The sequence below is a fragment of the Podarcis filfolensis genome (genome assembly GCF_964270895.1).
Source record: "Podarcis filfolensis genome assembly, chromosome: Z".
NCBI lineage: Eukaryota > Metazoa > Chordata > Lepidosauria > Squamata > Lacertidae > Podarcis > Podarcis filfolensis.
In genome coordinates, this window is record NC_139617.1 from 35,810,986 (window position 1) to 35,831,827 (window position 20,842).

Below are 20,842 nucleotides of genomic sequence, written 5' to 3' on the forward strand. Positions count from 1 at the left end.
ACACAGGGAATCTTACTTAACCTGTTTCCTTCCGACGAAGGGTAATTAATCAATAAAGAAATTTATTGAAATTAAAATTAATCTGTAAAGAGTTTAAAGGATTCAGCCTTAGGCAGAGTAGGAGAGAGCAATGATTTAGTGCAAGGACAGGCCTGTGTTAATCATACTACTTTATGTTTATGAAGGGCTTGACTTTGCAATCCTATACCTAGACAGATGGGTAGAGGACCGCAGCTTCAAAGTTTTCCAACACTTTCCCATACATTGCACAACCCCGCTGTGAGGTAGAACAGAATAGCTGCAAAGATGTGGGCTGAAGAGAATCTGAAAGTATACAGTGGCTTCTTGTCTAAGGCTACTTTTGAGAATCTGGAAGAGACGAAAGGTTTGAACTGGGAGTTTCCTGACTCTTGCGGCCAACTGCCCTATCACAGGCACTCAAGGAACTTTGGAAAGACTGATTTATACCAATGATTACTAAAAATGTCAAGCCATAGGCCAAGATGTCTGCGTTTTCACGGAAACATCACAGGTGGTTTGAAGCACCATAATAATATAAGGCAAGCTTGTTGGAGCATGCCAGTGGCCCATCTAGTCCAGCATTCTGTTCTCACAGTGGCTGGCCAGTTGCCCCAATGGGAAGCCAGCAAGAAGGACCTGAGCACAGCAACTCTACCCACTTGTGATTCCTAGCAACTGCTGTTCAGAGGCACACTGTCTCCGATAGTGCAGGGTAGAACATAGCAATCATGGCTTATCCTCCATTTGTATAATTTAAAAACCATCCAAGTTGGTGGCCGTCACCCACATCTCATGGGAGTAAATTCCACAATTTACCTATATTGGAGCTTTTTGTCCAGGTCCAGAAAAATGCTAAGTATTAATATAGACTTTAATAAAGGCAATGAGTCCTACATCTGCTATCCATTAAGAACATTTCCATGCATGCACAAAAATCCACTTACAATAGTCGTTTTCCCAGAAGCAGGAGGTCCAAGTATACAGATCTTTGGAACTGTAGATGAAATGAAAAAAACATGAATGTCACAACATTGTAGCTGTTAAGAATCCTTGTAATTTCCTGAAGATAACTGCAATATCCATTGCCATTCCAGTTCCTTTTACTAGCATATGTCTAAATGTTGGAAATGCTGGGATGCACTGTAGGCTTATTCCCCTTCCTAGACTGTCCTTTTTATGTTGACCTATTGAACTTTATCCAGTGCTAGACTGATACCCAATTCCTCTTCCATCTTCTCCATGCCTCCCTGGTGAGAGGAGACACCTTTTTGATTCTCTCACCATCCAAGATGCAAGATCATGCATTCTCCACCTTAGATAGAACTAAGACCTTTCCAATCAATCATGCAGTTTGTTCAATGAACATAGCTTTCCTCCCACCCAAACTCAAAGAGTCTCAGTGTGATTATATACATAGAATCATAAAATTAGAAAGAACCCCAAGAGCATCTATTCCAAACCCTGCAATAGAAAAATCACAGCTAAATAATCCCTGACACATTGCCATCCAACTTCTGTTTAAAAACCTCCAGTGAACAAGAGTCTACAACCTTCCCAGGTAGTCCATTTCACAATTGAACAGCTCCTACCATCAGAATTTTCCCCCTAATGTTTAGTCAGAATCTCTTTTCTTATAATTTTGGTAATCAAGAGTAAAGTAGGCTCCTCCAGCAGGGATTAACTCAAGATGCCAACAATTTACCCCCTTAGCAACGAAGACCTCAAGTTTGGACTAGTAATTGTGGGGAAGGAATGCTGCTATTTTACATAGGATAGGCAACATGGTGCCCCTCCAGATGCTGCTAGACCTAGTTCCAATCAGCTCCAACCTATGTGACCAATGGCTGGGAACAATGAGAGTTATAGTCCAATAGTATCTGAAGGTGGTAAACAACAGATCGTATTAAGAAAAGCAAGCTTTGGTCACTGTTCTGAGGAGATAGGCTACAATATCAAGCAGAGTGGGGAGGACCTAATGGCCTAGGGTAAAAGACAGGTTCAGCTGCTATTCCAAAACATATATGGGACCTCCCCACTACTTCAGGAGACCTGCAGCCTATCTGTTGAGTGCACTCGGGTTGCCTGTGTGTCCCTGAGTGCTGGTTCTGACTTTTCTGGCTTTCAAAGCCCTGAACACCTGGGACACCTTCTGAGAAATGCTTAGAATTTAAGATCCAGGTCAAGAGTCCTCTACATGCTCCAAATTCAGGGGGCAGAGATTGGATCAGTCATGTTGCCTGTATTATGGAGTGACTGCCCCCACTTCCAATGCTTTTAAACAGTGACTGATCATGGCTGTTTTGATTACAGTGGGCCCACCACTTCCGCAAGGTTCGGTTTTAGGAGTCCACGCACAGAGACAGGAACCCCTGGAACTGCCTCCCACCCCTGCAAGATAAAGAGCAGCTTACTAGGGTCTGGAAAGGTTGTGGAAGAGTCCTGAAAGCTTCCCAGGGCCTTTGTGAAACCTTCCCAAAGCCCTGTGCCTCACTTACCTAGCTTTGGGAAGGTGCCACAAGGACCCTGGAATGCTAGTGCCAGAGTCCTCCTGCAAAATCTGGTGGGTGCACAGTGCAGGGAAAATAAATAAATGGAGAGCAGAGATGGACCTGGCTCTCCATTTATTAATATATTCCCCACCCTAGCCTGACGTAAGGTTACGATCATATAAGTAAAGCAAGCACAATTTGAGGGCTTGCTGTATTGCTATTTGTCCTATGCTCTTATTAGTTTTATGCTCTTACATGGTTTTTAATCGGGACACTATTTGCTTAACAAGAGTGTGGACTATGGATTTATTTATCTTTTAATTAAAGCCATGATTGATTTTTGTTAAAGTTACCTTGCTTGGTGTATTAAGGCATATCATTTCTTTTTTAAAAAATAAGTCAAAAAATTAATGGCTGCAACTTGTTCCCAAGGAAGAAAAAATAAAAAGGAATATGTAACAGTGTTGTAAGAGGAAGCGGGCCTTCCAAGGCCTCATCCTGGCCAGTCCCGGCTCGACCAACAAAGATCTGGAGTTGAGGGGCAGGGTGTGTGTGTGCTGGGGTGTGTGTGTGTGCAATGTACTCTCTGTGTCAAGAGAACAGACCTACCACACCCCTCCTAGATGTGTGTGATGTCTGAGCAGCACCACGGCAGGTATTTTGCTAGTTTATAAAGAAGATAGTTTTCATTTCACTTTCCCCTCACGTCTCCTTGACCCAGAGACTAGCTACCTCCTGGGCAGAGCTGGGGAAGATGAGACACGAGGTGCGTTTCCCAGGTTCCTTCTGGAGCAAGATGGCAAAAACTCCCCCCCCCCCTTCAGCCGCTAGAGAGAGAAAAAACAAGTTACTCCATGTGTGTTTTCACCCTCCTCAGTCCTTTTGTCTCGCTGCTCACTCGCTCTCCCCCTGGACAGCATTAATATCAGATTCCTCCCTGCTCTTTTCTTGTTCATTCCTCGAGTCCATGGTTGTCCGTGGCACAACCTTCTTTTGGTTTCAGAGCAAGATTAAAGGCAAGGGGAGCTGAAGAAGAAGAAAGGGATGGCGCGCCAGCCGCCTTCCCCCTCGGCACATATGTCCCCGCATCTTCTTCGTTACGCGGACGTGTGCGGGGTTTTAATGGGCCCTTCCATCTCAAGCACCGTTGCGGGCTTTTAATGATTAAAATATGGGAGAGAGGAGGCCCAGGTGCTGGGAAACGGCAATCAAGTTGAGGTGGATTACCAGAAAGGATGGTCTAGCAAAAGCAGGGGGAGGTGGACATAAAGGGGAAACAAAGGGTTGAGAGTGTAGGGGGCAGGAAGCCTTGGGGAAGTTCTTGGCTGAGATTAAGGCTGTGTACACACTAGGCCTTTAAAGCACATTTGAAACGCATTCTTTCCCCTCAAAGAATTCTGGGCACTTTAGTATGTTAAGATTTGCTGGGAATTGTAACTCTGCGAAGGGTAAGCTACAGTGCCCAGAAATATTTGAGGGAAATAACGCACTTTAAATATCTAGGGCAGGCATAGGCAAACTCAGCCCTCCAGCTGTTTTGCGACTACAACGCCCATCATTCCTGACCACTGGTCCTGTTAGCTAGGGATGATGGGAGCTGTAGTCCCAAAACATCTGGAGGGCCGAGTTTGCCTTTGCCTGAGTTAGTGTGTACATGCCCATTTTCAGGAGGTGTGGTATGGGGTGTCAGAGGCCTCTGGATCAGAGCTGCTAGGAACTGCAAGTCAGGAGAATGGTCTCTGTGCTCAGACCCTGCTTGTGGGTTTCTCACTGGGGCATCTTGTCTGCCACTCTGAGAACAAGATGCTGAACTAGATGGGCCTTTGGTGTGATCCAGCAGGCTTGTCTAATGTTCTTATTTCAGCCCACCTGTGACGATTCTTTGAAAACACAGATATCTTGGGGTACAACTCAACTGGCTGAGTAACTATTGGTATAAGTCAGTCTTTTCAAAGTTCCCTGAGTGCAAGAGACAGGGCTTGGTTATGGAAAGACAAAAACATTTTTTGTTTCCACACACCCTTTTAAACTTTACTATTTTAATATCTCCTTTGATGCTTTGTTTTAATGCAGCCTTCCCCAACCTGGTACATTCAACAAGTATACTGGCAAGGCAGCTATGGCAATGGCTCACCTCTCCAAAACAGTATGGGGAAATGTGATGCTAACGACCAATGCCAAGATGTGCTGCATCACACTGCTTTATGGAAGTGAGTCGTAGGCAACTTATACCCGCCAGAAGCAAATCCTCAAGGCCTTCCATAAGTGCTGCGTCAGGAAGATTTTGGGCATCACATGGCAGGACAGAGTCTCAAACAAAGACGTGCTCTCCCAAGCCCACATTCTCAGCATGTTTGCACTCCTGTCGCAGCGACATCTACGTTGGGTTGGTCATGTCTACAGAATGGAAGATGGCGGGATCCCCAAGGACATGCTCTACGGGGAGTTGGCTTCAGGCACCAGGCCTGTTAGCAGACCAACTCTTTGTTACAAAGATGTCTGTAAACATGACATGAAGGTTGGCAACATCACCCCCTCCATTTGGGAATCCCTTGCAGATGACCGCAATGCCTGGAGACAGTAAGGTTGCTTATCCATAGCAGTGACTAAAGGAGGAATGACCACTGGGAGGAGCACAGAAAGAAGAAATGCCATGGTACACCTGCATCAGCACAGCCAGATGCCATCATCTGCCCAAGCTGCAGCAAAACATGTCTCTTTCATTTCGGTCTCTACCACCACAGCAGGAGCTGTAACCCTCCAATGGTTTGACTTCACCCTCAAAGGCACATTCTTCCATCGTCTCCCGAGACAAACAGATGCCAACCAAGCAACCAGCCAAAACTATCTATCAATATGACATGTTAAAGTTACGTGCCTGGGTAAGCTTGTTGGAACAAAAAGGGTTTTGGCACCACAGGAAACAATACAGTGAAGGTGTATTGATATTAGGTAATAACATAAATGGGCAGGAAGTTCCAAAGTGTAGGTGCTCTTACACTAAAGGACCAATTTATTGCAAGTGCAGAACAAGCATTATATGGCAGGTATAAAACAGACAGAAAATAACAACCTTAAATACTTTTTAAAAATCCTGCTTGCTTTGGAGATTTTGTTTGCAACTGAATCTTAATTAGATCCACAAGCAAATATATCCTTTGAACCTCACTCTGTTGCCCTCTGTTCCTGAAATCTTTCAGCTTTGTTTAAAATCTGAAATTTGGACACCTGCCATTTTCACGATGCCCTTTGAGGTTGCCCCTTTGCCCCCTCCCACACACCCACTGCCATGTTATATACAAGCACTGTGATGGCTAGTCTCCCAGTGCATTTTCTTGGAAGCCTGCTCCCTTCTACCCCTCACATCTTTTCCAAAGGTACCTGTGGAGATAATTTCAGTCGAAGATTCCAGCCGGCCCAAATAAAAAATGACAAGCCTCGCTGGATCTTGCTATCCAAAAGGGAGCGATGCTCTCTGATCTTGGCAAGAGAGCCGAGGGAAAGAGAGAAGTGTATTCCCCACCCCACCGTCCACCCCAAAGCTTTGCAACCGCTTTCCAGTATGGAGTTGAGCAGTAGAAAATTTTAAATCATGCATGAACCCCCCAAATTACAAATTCATCTTTACAAAGTTCTTTGACTTGGGAGGTTTAAAGGAAGGGCTCTTACTGGCTCTTGTAAGAGCACCAAGAAAAGGCTATACATTATCAGGAAAAGAATGCTTTAAAAGGCTACATCAAGCTGTTTTTGTCACTTAATTTCTTTCAAAAAAATAATGTGATTAAAACCTGTGTGGCTTTTTTCTCCTCCATCCCCCTTTAAAAAAAATAAAAAATCTTAACACCTTGAAACTCCAGCCTGGTAAGTGAGGAATTATTTATAAACAGAGCCACTGAAATGTGCTGTGGTGCCAACACTAATCAACTTCTTCAACCCGCTTCAAAGCAATATATATATATATATATATATATATATATATATATATATATATATATCACGAACCTTTCTATCTACAGATCCTTTTGAGGTTTAAGTAAGGAGCACGATTTAAAATTCACAAGAAAACCCTGAGGTACTGAAGCTTTAATACACAGCTTTTTGGACAAACGTTTGATAGGAGGGGGGAGAAAAAGGAAACGTACCATTATACACACCGTATCACGCTTTAATATTGCCCAGGGCTACTGTAAATGCTCACTTTGTACTAAATCTGCTTTTCCTTCTGCATAGGAGCTGGCAGAAGACGTGCCAATGCAGAAATGTGCCAATTTACTCATCTGCACACCGGTAAAAATCATCTGGGGCTCAGTCCCTAAACGTACCACATGGGTGGCAGAGTGTTTCTAGGGCAACTTTGTAATGGACTGTTTAACCCTTCTGGTCTGCACACCGATCCCTTTATACAGTCAACAGTCCACCATTCAACAGAGAGTTATGCCAGCTGAATCCCACTGATTTTTGTGTACTTAACTCCTTCTTGGACTAGGGCTATGGCATGACCACCACCCCTACCCCCCAAGCAGCTGCTAAAATGCCAGTGTTATACATTTCCAAGATGGAAATTTTAACACAGAAGGCTGTCAAGGATTTGGCTTCCAAAATTTCTGTTATCTAACCAGGTGTGACTTTGTTGAATAAGCAATCCATGTTCAGTTATCCAACCACTACCTGATTCTGCTTCTCGGCACTTCATTCATTTTTCTGAGATTAAGATTCAGCTTTGATAATCATCATCATCATCATCTTTATTTTGTTCACAGCTAATTTACATTCAGATTAGTGCTACAGTTTCTGCTGTTTCTCCTGGGTCCAATTCAAACTCCTAGTATTAATCTTTAAAGTAGCCCTAGGGATCAGTTTACCTGCAAGTGAGTTCCTATCCAAACTCTAAAATGTACCTTCTGAATGCCGCTGCCAAATGTAGTGAGGTGGGTGACTACTAAAGGGGGACGGGGATTGAATGAAGGATGAAATTTGATTTGGATCACATTTAAAGATGTACTTGCTTAATTCTCACTTTCTGAAAAAACTCAGACATACAACCTTCCGAGTTTACATTTCTCCTAATTTTTACAGTGCAGTTCTCAAGCCCAGTGGCATGCCAAAAAATGTACATGCCCTGGTAAAGTGTGCACAAAAGCATACATCTGTGGAAGTCATATATGCATTCTGTTAGGGGAAATTGCTTTGCAATCATGTATATATTGGTGGACTTTGCATACAAAAATGTTAATATTAGAAGAAATTTGCACAAAACACAGATGAATTTCCACAAAGAGTTTTAAAAAAGAACACCACAAACTGATGTGGAACTGTAACTAGCTGAACCTAAAAACAGAAAACTGAAAAACTGAGAGAAGCCACAATTTACAGATTTGCCCAACCCTGCCTGAATGTAGAATACCATCCCTATAAGGGCTTCCTAACACTAACTGCACTCTTTCCGGCACAAGACCAAGACTCTTTTATTCTCCCAGGCTTTTAAAAAACTTTCAGTGTTTCTTAATTCTTTCAACCCACCCTAATTTCAGACTAATATATTTTATATTGTTTTAATTCCGTTATAGGTTGCTTACCTTTTAACCATTATATATTTTTAGCGTTCTGCGATTTTTAAAAAATAAATGAATAAATTGTAAGCCACCTTGAGTCCTGGTTCTGTGGGGGGAAGGCAGAATACTAATAAATAATGATTAGTCATAATAACTCTTATTGGGCCTACAAGTAAAATCTGAGACTATGTGCTTCAACACTGCCCCCCTCCCCCCCGCATACCCAAAAGGAATTCACCAACATAAAAACAAAACAAAAAAACCTCGGCCACACCAAATTCAGGTACCTAGGGGTTCAAATAACTAGAAACCTCAACAAACTACAGTCGTACCTTGGGTTGAATGTGCTTCAGGTTGAGCACTTTCGGGTTGCGCTCCGCGGCAACCCGAAAGTAACGGAGCGCGTTACTTCTAGGTTTCGCAGCTCGCGCATGCACAGATGCTCAAAATGACGTCACGCACATGCTCGGAAGCGGCAAAACGCGACACGCGCAGACGCGTCTTACGTTCTGTTCAGGATGCGAACGGGGCTCCGGAACGGATCCCGTTCGCATCCCGAGGTACCACTGTATACCTCCACAATTACAAGCCCCTGTTCAGGCTGCCTCACACTTTGGAACTCCCTGCTGCCTGACATAACCACTCTTTTTGGTGCCTGCTAAAATATTTTTGTTTAGAGAAGCCTACCCAGACATGTTTATGTATGTTTAACCTGTTTTTTAGTTTATAAGTGATTTTATTTATTATTCTGGTCTACACAGGAGAGGTGTAGCTCGCAGAGTGCAGGGCTGAAGACTCACTCTGATTGGCTGCAGGTCCAGCTAGCCAGAAGGTGGGTGGAGACAGAACTTTGTGACTGGAAAAAGAATAGCAGTTGAGAGTCTGGGTTCCTGGCATTTCAGCTGGATAATATAGCCCATGGGTAGGCAAACTAAGGACTGGGGGCCAGATCCAACCCAATTGCCTTCTAAATCCGGTCCGCGGATGGTCCAGGAATCAGCATGTTTTTACGTGAGTAGAATGTGCCCTTTTATTTAAAATGCATCTCTGGGTTATTTGTGGGGCATAGGAATTCGTTCACTCCCCCCCCCCAAATAGTCCGCCCCTCCCCTCAAGGTCTGAGGGACAGTGGTCCCTCTGAAAAAGTTTGCTGAAAAAGTTTGCTGACCCCTGGTATAGCCTCTGAAATGTGTGCAGTTTGCCCTGAGAATAGTATCTACAGCCAGAGAAGGAAGTCTCTGAGCTGGGTGTTAGATTAAAATAAAGTGGCTGGTGTCTTTTAAGAATATATAGACTAGTGAGAACCAGGAAGCTCAATTTAAAAAAGGAGAAGTGGAGTTGTGAGTAAACACTCTACTTGGGTCTCAAGTTCAGTAAAAAGGGGAAAGACCTTCTGAAGAGAGAAGTAATCCCAAACCAGTTAGGAGGGGAGTGTGTGCTGATCCCCTGGGCTAGTATACCAAAAGAGGAGCCTCAGGGGTGAGATTTGTAAAAGGTTGGAGAAACTGACAGAAAGTGTCAAATTTTCAGAACCCTAGTTTTATGACCTAAACTGAAACAGCGCTGCAATTAGTTTAATGAACCAAAGCATAGCTGTCAACTTTTCCCTTTTCTTGCGAGGAATCCTATGCGGAATAAGGGAATTTCCCTTTAAAAAAGGGAAACGTTGGCAGCTATGAACCAAAGTGAAAATAATCTGTGCATTTACCATCTTGTTTAGAAGCTTGTGACATCCACTGTGATATCAATCGATCGATCGATAATAGATAAGATACTGGTAACTGTTTCTTGAAATAATTCTGTCCCCTGACACATCTTCTCTTTTGCCTATTTTGCTGTAAAATAAAATATTTTACCTTTTTAACTTCCCTAAGTCTCCAAGTGCCATTTTCTTTCAAAAGCAAAAATACCCAGTAGGAAGAGAGGACACGTATCCTATGTTTTAACCTGTTTTTAGTTTATTGCTGATTTTATTTTTTTAATGTTTAAATAGTTGTTTTTACTAATGGTTTTATTGTTTTGTTATTTGTAAGCTGCTTTGAGGGGGGTTTTTAACAGCAATGTATATATTTAAGAAATAAAAATAAATTTTGATTGGTTTGTATCCACTCAGAGAGGACCCAAGTTAGTTATACCCATTCATTTTAATGGGTCTACTCTGAGGAAGACACTGGATACAACCCCATTGTCCTTGGGTTTTTCTGAGTGATTGTTCAGCTGGAACTGAAGCTGGACGACATTGAGGAGTTTGACGGCACCCGCAAGGAACTTGAGAGTCTTAGGAAGCGCAAGGAGGTGGACGTGGTGGGAGCTAGGGATGGTGAAGGTACGCTGGGACTCTCAACACTGATCATAAGAGCCGGGAGCAGATGATACATGACCAGATTAGCTACAAATCCCAGCCCAAACTAAACAACCGTTCATCTCAGTTTGGGAACTTTGAGTTTTAGAGCCCAAAGGGTGGACAGTGGCAGTGCCTGGTACCTGTGAGCTTCGGAAGAAAGCAGGAATTTGTTTCACGAGTCCGACAGGCTCTGTTTAGAAATAGCAAAAGAGACTAAGCTTCTCTCCTCTAGGTTTTAAATGGAATTCCTCCTTCAAGCAGAGCAAGTCTTGCTTTCCCTACAAAGATGGGATCTCTGCCTTACTTGATGGTTTCTTTTGTGCAACCTTGCTAGGCTGCTGTGCTTAAAGAATATTTGTTTTTAACTTTGCATGCTTCATTGTATAAACATAGATGGACATTCTAGCTACTGTACTTAATAAAAGGTTTTTCATTTTTTATTTTTTTAAAAAAGTTTCTCAAGGCCTGTTGTCGTTTGGAGCTATAAATTACCAGCATCTTTGTGTATAGCGTCGTCGCGCCCACGCCACACTACTTAAAGGAGTACTTTAGAACCAATTATTAATTAAAAGCTTTTCTGCCTTCACACCTGGGAAAAATACAATCTCTTTTTCTTTTCCTTCCACATCTCTGTTTGAATTTTTCTCTGGGGCGAAAGCTGCCTTGGAAGGAGAGATCATGAAAATTCATAGCTTTCCTGATGACTTTAATAAGGTAATGCTTCTCCCTCTCTTCAGTCAGTACCTTCTTCTGTGATCAAGAAATTTGTTTAAAACACACACACATTTACACACAAAGAAACCAAGATTGCTAAAGATTCCTCCTCTGCTATTCTTTCTTTTTTTCTCAACAGCTCTTTTTAGCATTGTTCCTTCCATTATTTAATAAGAATACTCTGAACTTGAGCAGACAGCAGTGCTTCATTTAAACCAAAGACAATCTCTTTTACTAGAAACTCAAAATCAAGAGCTTTTTGCTTTGTTTTCAAATCCCACTCTGAAAAATAAAAGGAACAAACTGTAGCTTGGTCATTTAGGATGTTCAGCTCAAGAATTTAAAAACACAGTTCAGCTAACTGGTTCCACTAACAGGAGCCGCTAAAAGAACTTTTGCTAGCACAGTGGGGCTTTCCTCCATCCCTAAACACACCCCACATTGGCTCAGGGGGGTTGGGAGAAACTCCAGAACAGTGCACAGGGGAGAAGAGGGAAGATCATTCCATCAGACAAGCAGGATGTTGGAGCAATCTCCTTAGTACTATGATGAATTTCTCCCAAAAAAAGCTGCCTTATACTGCATCACTCACTGGTCTACGTAGTGCAACATCATCTAAACTGACTAACAGTGGATCCCCAGGGTTTCAAACACAAGACATTTGTGGAATGCTCTCCCCAGAGAGGCTTGCATTGCATGAGCAGGAAACCGCCCCCCCCCCGCGCCTTCCAAAATCTTCTCTGATCGCTCCCCTAACCATCCAGAGCAGATTGGGGAAGTGAAAGGGGTCACATTTCACCAGCAGCATTGGAAGCCCTGGTGGCACCTGGGGCAGGTGCATGCACACCCTACTACACCATGGGAGCGGGGCATGCCATGGCGTGAGCTGGGGGCCAGAGCGATTATGCCCTAAATCAAAATAGCAATCATTATCATCAGTTGAATCATGCCCTTGCTTCAGCAGCCAAAAGGTTTACATGAAAACTTTTCTATGGTGTACTTAAAAACAAAACGAAAAAACCCTCTCTTAAACAGATCAGAATGGGTGCAAACTACATTCAGAAACAGCTTCTGGATGCAAATTGTTTTTTTCTCCCCTCACTCACCAACCCCAAATATTTAGCTTCAAATTCGCCTTGATATGAATCTCAACCCTAAAACATAAAGAGCCCCAGACGTCTCTAGTGACAGAGATTTTATTGATGTGACACAACAGAACGTCTGGTGTGTGTGTGTGTGTGTTTTAAAAAAGCAACAACCCAGAGTAAACCGTTACAGAAACATCAAAGCAACATGACACCATTCTCGCCTTGACAGCTCATGTGGAATGAAAAATTAGAGTGCCGTTGTGCATAGCCAAATCTAATCCGCCTAAGGGTGAACAGTTTGTAAATCAAATAATTTTGATTGAGGGTACACGGCTCTTCATTGTGGCAGGAACGCAGGCTGTTCGATTCGTCAGCCTGCCTTACACACAAACACACACTCATGTTAAGAAGCCCACTTGCAGCTTCCCCGACTGCGAAGCTGTTGAGCTGTGGAAGTCATTAGCTGTGGCAAGTAAGTAAGTAATTTAAAAATAAAAATAAATGGCAGGCAAAAGCTGCCAGAGCTGAGAAGCCAAATTTTCACTTGACAAAAGGAGTAATTAGCAAGCTTAATGACATCAGGAAGTTATCAGACGGAGGCACAGAGAGTATAAATAATGGATACACAAGAACTCCTGCCATTCCCAAGAAAGGCATCTTGGTTTTTGTTTTTTTTTTAAGGGATCTGTTAATGCGCTTTTCTCTTTGGCTTTCCACAGGAAAAGAAACTTGAAGCATCTTACAAACCCTAGAAATTAGCACATGGTGGGCTACAGGTAGGAACATAAGGAGGCAGTGATTTCCGTCCTGTCCTCTACTTGCCACAATCAGCACTGTTTACATTCTGCTACAGTTTGGCTCCTGCTAAATCCTGTTTGTCTCACTATATTATGTCTGAAACTAACACAATTATTTACATAATTAATTTCTATGCATTTCAATGTAAAGGAAACATAAAAATAATGCAGAAAATCACATTTTTGCAGACTCAGAAAGAAAAAGAGAGACCATAGCAAATTCCACTCATATTCACTGGCATGATTTCTGCTGCCAGCATCAGACAAACATGTACATTGTGTACAAAGCTAGCCTTGTTTTCAAAGTTGCCATTTGAGGTTTCAGGACAGGGGAGCTATGAGATTACAATAGTGGGACACAATTTCCAGCAAGGATCAATTAACTTGTCTTAGAGATATATAGATATATACATATGCAGTCAAGTTCAAAACTGATGGCTATTTTATGAGTATTTAATGTGGGGTTTCTTAATATCTAGGTCAGGGTTTCCCAAACATAGGTCACAAATTGTTTTTGGACTACTACTCCCATCATCCCAAGCTAGCAGGCTCAGTGGTTAGGGATGATGGGAACTATAATCCAAAAACAGCTGGAGACCCAAGTTTGGGAAACCCTGATCTAGGAAGGCTTTTCAATCAGGTTGAATGAGGTGCTGCCCCACCAACCCCTCAGCCAGCCCCCACATGCCTGCCTTCTTACTCACAACCAATCCAGGGAGTGGTGGCCCTGGCTGTCAGCTTTCTCCTCCTCCCAGGTTTCAGTGTGGACATTGTAGAACTCAGCAGGGAGGATGGGGACAAAACTGAAATTAGTTTTTTCCCCCATTGGCCTTCTGCCCTTTCAGTCAAAACAGGCATCAGCCACCACCGTACCTAGGTGCTCCTGGAAAATAATTGTTAGGTCTGAAAGGCATAGCCCTCTTGGTATGCCATCCCTAATCAATTTCATCTCAATCGTGCAGATGATGCTTAGGTCCTACTTGTGTGCTTCCCACTGACACCTGGTTGACCACTGTGAGAACAGGATGTGGGACTAAATGAACCATTGGCTTGATCCAGCAGGCTCACATTATGTTGTGTTGTGTTGGTGTTACGTGTTAGAGTTATGTTACCTCTGGTTTCCATGCACAGTGGCAGGGGCATAGGAAGGGGTGTGTGGAGGTGCGGTCCACCCCAGGTGTCATCCTTGAGGGGGGTGACAAAACGGCACACTGCAGGGGGTGGCACTTACCATGGGGCCTGGCCAGCAGTGCACCCGAGCCATACGTCTCCTGGGAGTGACACGGTGGCTCGGGGCCCTGCACTGCCTGAAACGGCAGCGTGGGACTTGCGTCTACCAGGCGGACTCTGTGGGCAGCTCACCGTGCCACCCCCCTGGGCAGATCGCCCCAGAGCCCCCATGGGCAGATCGCTGCGGCACCTCCATGCGCAGATCACCCCACCCCCACCATTCCAGGTGTCGGGGCAGTTAGCTACGCCCCTGCAAAGTGGTACTGCTGGGTACTGATTAGGGCTGGTCAGCCAAATCTCTACATGAAGCAACCCCTTGAAACTAAGCCATCACCACTAAGCCTTACCAGCAGATCCCATGACCCTAGGGCTGAGCCAAGCATAGTGGAAGTGGGGAACTAAAAGCTGAGATAGGTGCCCCTATTATTTTGGCTTCCCACTTGTGCCTCTATGCTTTGCTCAGTCATGGGGTGATGGAATCTGCTGGAAGGACCATACTGGAGGAAGAGAAATTGTGGGGGGGGGGGACTGCCTGCACTTTGGGAGGAGGCCAGAATATATAGTTGGTGGCTGATCAGCTGTCTTGATGTCCTGCATCCTAGAGAAACTGATCAAAATGTTCTGGTGGCTGCCATAAAAGGAGAAAATGTGTAGGAAGAGGGTAGGCAATAAGACAAAAAGGATGGTGGGAAAGACAGGCTTGAGGTCAACAACTTGTAGGGCAGGAGCTGCCTCTCATAGGCTGGATTCAGCTCAGGAGCTGCTAGTTGCCCAATTCCTCAACTAAAATTATTTCTTCCTTTTACTCACCATCATAGTTGTCTTGTTTTAATTGTTTGATCAAGAAGTCTAAAGGCTCTTCCGGTTTATGGATAAGCAAACCTTGAAGCATTTCCTTTAAAAACAAAATTAAAAGAAATATTATTACAGTGGTACCTCGGGATAAGTACTAAATTCATTCCGGAGATCTGTTCTTAATCTGAAACTGTTCTTGACCTAAAGCATCACTTTAGCTAATGGGGCCTCCTGCTGTGGTTGCACTGCCAGAGCACGATTTCTGTTCTCATCCTGAAGCAAAGTTCTTAACCCGAGGTACTGTTTCTGGGTTAGCAGTGTCTGTAACCCGAAGCATCTGTAACCTGAAGCGTATTTAACCTGAGGTACCACTGTACTACTATTATTAATACTGCTACTGTCTACATACACTCCATACATTTGAAGTGCATGACTTCCCCTGCCCAGGAATTTTTGGAACTGTAGTTTGTTAAAGGTGCTGGGATTTGTAGCTCTGTGAGGGATAAATTGCAGTTTCCAGGATTATTGGGGGGAGGTGTGTGCTTAAATGCTAATGGTGAGTATGCAGTCAATATTACTACTGGTATTTATTAGACATTAAACATTTCTTACACAAAAGTCTCCAAGCAACTTTTGGAGTTTAAACATAAAACGTATTATACGATTAAAACATTCCTTTAAAAAAGAACACACATAAGTCACAAGAACATACAAAAGAACTTACTCCTCCAAACAGCTGTGGTACATAGAAAATCCATCTCTCTCTCCAGGCTCTCTGCCAGTTGAGCGGAGATCTAGAGTGTTTGTCCCTGACAGTGGATCATCAGGACAGATTAGGTGCTGGTTTACCACCCACCTCACTATCCAGCAGTCTCCCTGCATGAACTGACAAAAGTAGTGTTGACAGGGCTTTTTTTCCAGCTGGAACTCACCAGAATTTTGTTCTGGCACCTCTCATGTGCACAACGTTACCATGATAAGAGAGCAAGGGAGGCATTCGTGGTGAGTTCTGGCACCTCTTTTTCTAGAAAAATAGCACTGGGTGCTGATGACTCCCAGTCTTTTGGTTCTAGAAGACTTCAACATCCTTGTCCTAAGCTATTAAATTGGGGGTGGCGGTTCAGGGCTTCAGTTCCAATATGTCATTGGCCCATCCACACTCTGGATCTGGTTTTCTTGACTGGGCAGGAAAAAGGTGGATTGGATTTAGATAGTAAGTGCCTGCACCTTATTCATTCTCATCACAAAGGCTATACCTGCAACTGTGGCTGATAGCCAGCAGAGGCCACTGTGGCCTTGCCAAATTAGCCACAACTCTGCAGGTCACCCTGCTGCTCCCTCTGCTTGGATTCAGTTGCATGAAGAAGGAAGGAACAAGGGGGAAACAGTAGGGTTGTCATATTTCAATCAGTGAAAATCCAGACAGAAAAGCTGTTGAGCTTTTTATTGGCAAATTTGTTGGCAAAGACAGCACTGCAAGCATATAATCTAATGTCATTATTCCTCAGTTTAAGGCTGCATTCTCTCCACATTCACCCGCAGTCACTTTAACACCCCTTTCTTGGAAGTTGTTTACAATTTCCAAACAACATGAAGAGAGTAAGGCAGTTGGGTGGGGAGCTGCTATTTTTTTTTTTTTTTTTGCATTTTATTTTCTACTATTAAAACCACCAGGTTGCCAATAAAACCAGGATCATTGGTTATCATCCCCAGAGATCTAGCCTGTAAACTTTGAAAGGAAGAGAGAATAAATGGGGAACTTCTGACCTTCCAGATGTTACTGGACTCTCTCCCACCATTCCTAACTATCAGCCATGCTGGTTGGGGCTGATGGGAGTTGGAGTGCAATAATGTACGGAGAGTCAACAGTTTCTCTGCCCTGATCTAAGAAGAGGCATTCCCTCATCTCGTGAGGGAATGACTCTTCTAAATGAAGGGATTCTTCCATCTATTGCGTGCTACTTCTTCGATCAGGAATGGGGACCTGTAGCCTTCCAAATATTGTCGGACTACAACTCCTATCATCCCTGAGCATCAGCCATATTGAGTGGGAGTGATGGGAGTTGGAGCAAAATCTGGAGGGCTACAGGTTTCCCAGCACTGGATTATAACTGCCCTGATGCTCCAGTTCATTAGCCAAAGTTCATTATCCTTTCTCCTTATTGTGGCTGGGAGCCACAAGTTAACAATAGATCACATGCTTCTGCTTTATATATAGGCAGCAATCATTTTAGGCATGTCCAAATGATGAGCGATTACCAACATGTGAGTCCTTTTGGACCTGGAAGAGGAAAGAAAGAGTAGCAGGGTGGTGCTGTGGTCTAAACCACTGAGCCTCTTGGGCTTGCTGATCGGAAGGTTGGTGGTTCGAATCTCCACAATGGGGTGAGCTCCCGTTGCTCTGTCCCAGCTCCTGCCAACCTAGCAGTTCAAAAACATGCCAGTGCAAATAGGTACCGCTGTGGCGGGAAGGTAAACGGCGTTTCTTTGCACTCTGGCACTCATCACGGTCCTCTGCGCACCAGTAGTGGTTTAGTCATGCTAGCCACATGACCCGGAAAACTGTCTGTGGACAAACGCCGGCTCCCTCGGCCTGAAAGCGAGATGAGCGCCGCAACCCCACAGTCACCTTTGATTGGACTAAACCGTCCTTGTTTTTTTTACCTTGTTATGTGCACTCCACTGACATGTGTTGGGGCTGGGAATGGAACCATTGTGCGAAATGGCCATTGCCTGTACAATTATTTATTATTATATATTGAATATTTTGATGACTTATATTTCTCTAACTTTTTTATATTTTATGGATATTATAGGCAGATCCACACAATATATTTAAAACTTATTTCTCCCTTCCCAAAGAATCCTGGAAAGTGTAGTTTATTAAGGGTAGCTGGACCTGTAGCTCTGTGAAGAAAAAACTACACTTCCCAATATCCTTTGTGGGTGCAGCTTATAACAATCACATCACCACCTTCAGGCTCATAACACTTTTTCAATAAAATAAAAATGAAAGAGCAAATCACCAGCGCTCACTCTGACCTATATATGCAGGGTGGACAAATACCCTATGCTAATCTAGCTACTGCATTTCCCCAGAGCAGGAATGGGGGAAATGAAATACAACTCCCATCATCCCTCACCATTACCAATGCCACCTGGGGATGATGGTAGTTGGAGTCCAACATAGGTAGAACGTCTCCCCTTTTGCCCTAGAGCATGCTGGGAACTGTAGTCTAATAGGCTCCCTCTCCTTCGGTGGTTGCCGGGAATTATCGAACTCTCACATATCCCGTCCCGCTCGGACAGCTCCCTTGTAAGTTTTATATTCTGCGGGCCGTTTATTCAAGTCGCCTGCGCCAAGCATCCCCTCACCTGCATAATTTGGTGAAGGCGGTGTTTCTCCGCGTACAGCCCCATCTGCGGAGGGATATGTATAGGTCTCTTAGTGGCGTCCATGGCTGCCCTAGCAACAGCTCGTCGCTAAAGGAAGAACGTCACTAGAGAGTGACGAAACCCATGGCCGCCAGATTTGGCATCACCCCCTCGTATAGATCTAGGCTTGCTAGTTCGTGCAAAGGCAGTGTATGTCATCAGATAGCGACGAAGCTATCTTCTCTATCACACTCCCTGAACCTTTAAAGGGACAGTAACGGCTAACTGGTTACAAGACTGAGATAGTTTCTAAATCGGGCCATTTACCTCATCGTGTATAAAGGACTACACATGAAATTTCAGCTACTCATTAAAACGCATAAATATAGATAGATAGATAGATAGATAGATAGATATACGTGTGTGTGTAATATGTATCGTTCTGCTAGGATAACTAAAGCATCACTAACAAAGAAAAAATGTGCGCACACAAAAAACAGGGGAAAGGGAAGGGCACATATCTGCATATGTTAATTCATTAGTATAAATGCAAATTTAGACATAAATACTATATCATAGAATTGTATAGTTGGAAGGGATCCTGAGGATCATTCTAGTCCAATCCGCTGCAGTGCAGGAATGTGCAGCTGCCCCATTCAGGGATTGAACCTGCAACCTTGGTGTTAACACCACTGTGCTCTAACCAACTGTTGGTTAGAGGTTATGTTTACGGAAGAAATATCTCAAAATAATAAGAAAGACCATGTTGAGGTGACTTTGTGCCTGCTGGGTGTGGTGTCTAAGTACTCCCTCGGATATCCATAAATGTTTTTATTAGGTAGCCTCAGTGGCTAGAACTGCTTTATACCAACTGCAGCTGGTTCAACAGCTACAGCCATTCCTGGACCACGAAAGCCTTGCTACAGTTGTTCATGCATTCGAGACTGGATTACTGTAATGTACTCTGTGGCGCTTCTCTCACACTTGCCCCAGAAGTTGCAGTTGGTACAGAATGCTGCAGCATGATTGCTGACAGGAGTGAGGCCTGCGCTCAGAGAGCAGCACTAGTTGCTGACTTCCTACCAGGGCAAGGTGTTACTAATATAAAATCCTTACCTTGGTACCAATTTACCTATGAGATTGACTTACCCCACATGTGCCCACTCAACTGCTTTGGCACTACTTCAGGTGCCACATAATACCTATTCCACATTTGTAAGAACTCAATTGTTTACAGTGGCAGCACCTACACTTTGGGACCCCCTGCCTATAGATATTAAGTGGGCACCTTCACTGTACTCTTTTTGGCAATTGCTAAAAACCTTCTTGTTTAGACAAGTCTACCCAGATGCTTTGAAAGTTGAGGTAATTTTACTTTGTTTTAGTATTTTAACTTTCCTATGTTATGAAATATGGTTCTGAGTTTTTCTTGATTTTACCGTTTAACTTTTGTAAACTGCTTTGAGGTTTTTTACAATCAAGCAGTGTTAAAACTTTATGAAATAAATAAAGAATAAATAATTTATTTCTGGCTGGGCACCCAAGTTTTCCCCCTCCCCCCCATCCCGACTGATCCACGGCGGACAGAAGATTCAGCAGGTACTTCTGACCCCCATTTTATACTCACAGCCATCCTTTGAGGCAGGTCAGGCTGAGAGATTTTGATCAAGGTCATATATGAGTTTTGTGATAGAGTGGGTCTCTGATCCTGGCAAGCCCCATCCGTACTATACATTTAAAGCAGTATCAAAGGCGGAATTGATGTAGAGGAGGGACGAAGGGTGGCGCTTTGTCTTTAAAAAGCTCAATAAATTTTTAGGGGGGTTCCTTAAAAAAAGCTCAACAACCTTTGACATGGCAACCCTAATTATACTACTTTAAACAGCCATGGTTTCTCCCTCTCCTGACTGTTCAACATTATGGAAATCGAACAAATCTTTATTCTGCATTAATTATTAATTATTATACACTTTAGGAGAGGAACCCCACCTCCCAAAGCAGTCTAATGATTACAAGAATGTTCCATGGCCACAAAAAGATGGGGAACGTGGAGCATGGAATGTCCAGGAAGCAGGGATGGCTGGCTGGCTCCCAGCGCACGAACCCTTTCGCTATCACTTTTTGTAATTTTGTACTGTAATTTCACATTACCTTCCTGCAATAGACTAAAAAAAGCTCACATGGTGAGCGGGTCGGGGAAGAAGAGGTTCCCGGTCGCTTGTCCCCACAGGTAGACTACGTCTGAGCGTGGAGGCTCCACTGGGAGCGCGGCGCTTCGTCCAAATCCTATCTCCTCGCGCTCTAAAATATCTCCAGAAAAAGCAGCCAACCCCCTCCTCTCCCAACTGTAGGTGGGTCGGATGGGACTGGCACAGGGTAGGAAGGGGTTGGGTGGCCCTGGACAGGGAGGCGTGCCGGCTGCGTCAGCAGAGCCTCC

At 43.8% G+C, this 20,842-nt stretch overlaps 1 protein-coding gene across 6 annotated transcripts in view; it reads right to left on the reverse strand.

The window, feature by feature from the left end:
- The window catches only part of AK8 (adenylate kinase 8), a 94,693-nt gene extending 73,854 nt beyond the window's left edge, over window positions 1-20,839 (reverse strand). For 3 of the 6 annotated variants that reach the window (XR_014543846.1, XM_083596456.1, XM_083596455.1), the window contains exons 1-3: window positions 18,406-18,566; window positions 15,046-15,130; window positions 966-1,015 (exon numbers count right to left, since the gene is read on the reverse strand). Coding sequence is in view for 4 of the 6 variants with exons in the window: in XM_083596456.1 (XP_083452582.1) it covers window positions 966-1,015; window positions 15,046-15,130; window positions 18,406-18,489 (219 nt within the window). In the remaining 2 variants the exon portion in view is untranslated. Of the gene's footprint in view, window positions 1-965; window positions 1,016-15,045; window positions 15,131-18,405; window positions 18,567-20,556 lie in introns of those variants that run through there. The other 3 variants (XM_083596457.1, XM_083596459.1, XM_083596458.1) reach the window with 3 other exon arrangements.
- Between the last annotated feature and the right edge of the window lie 3 nt (window positions 20,840-20,842).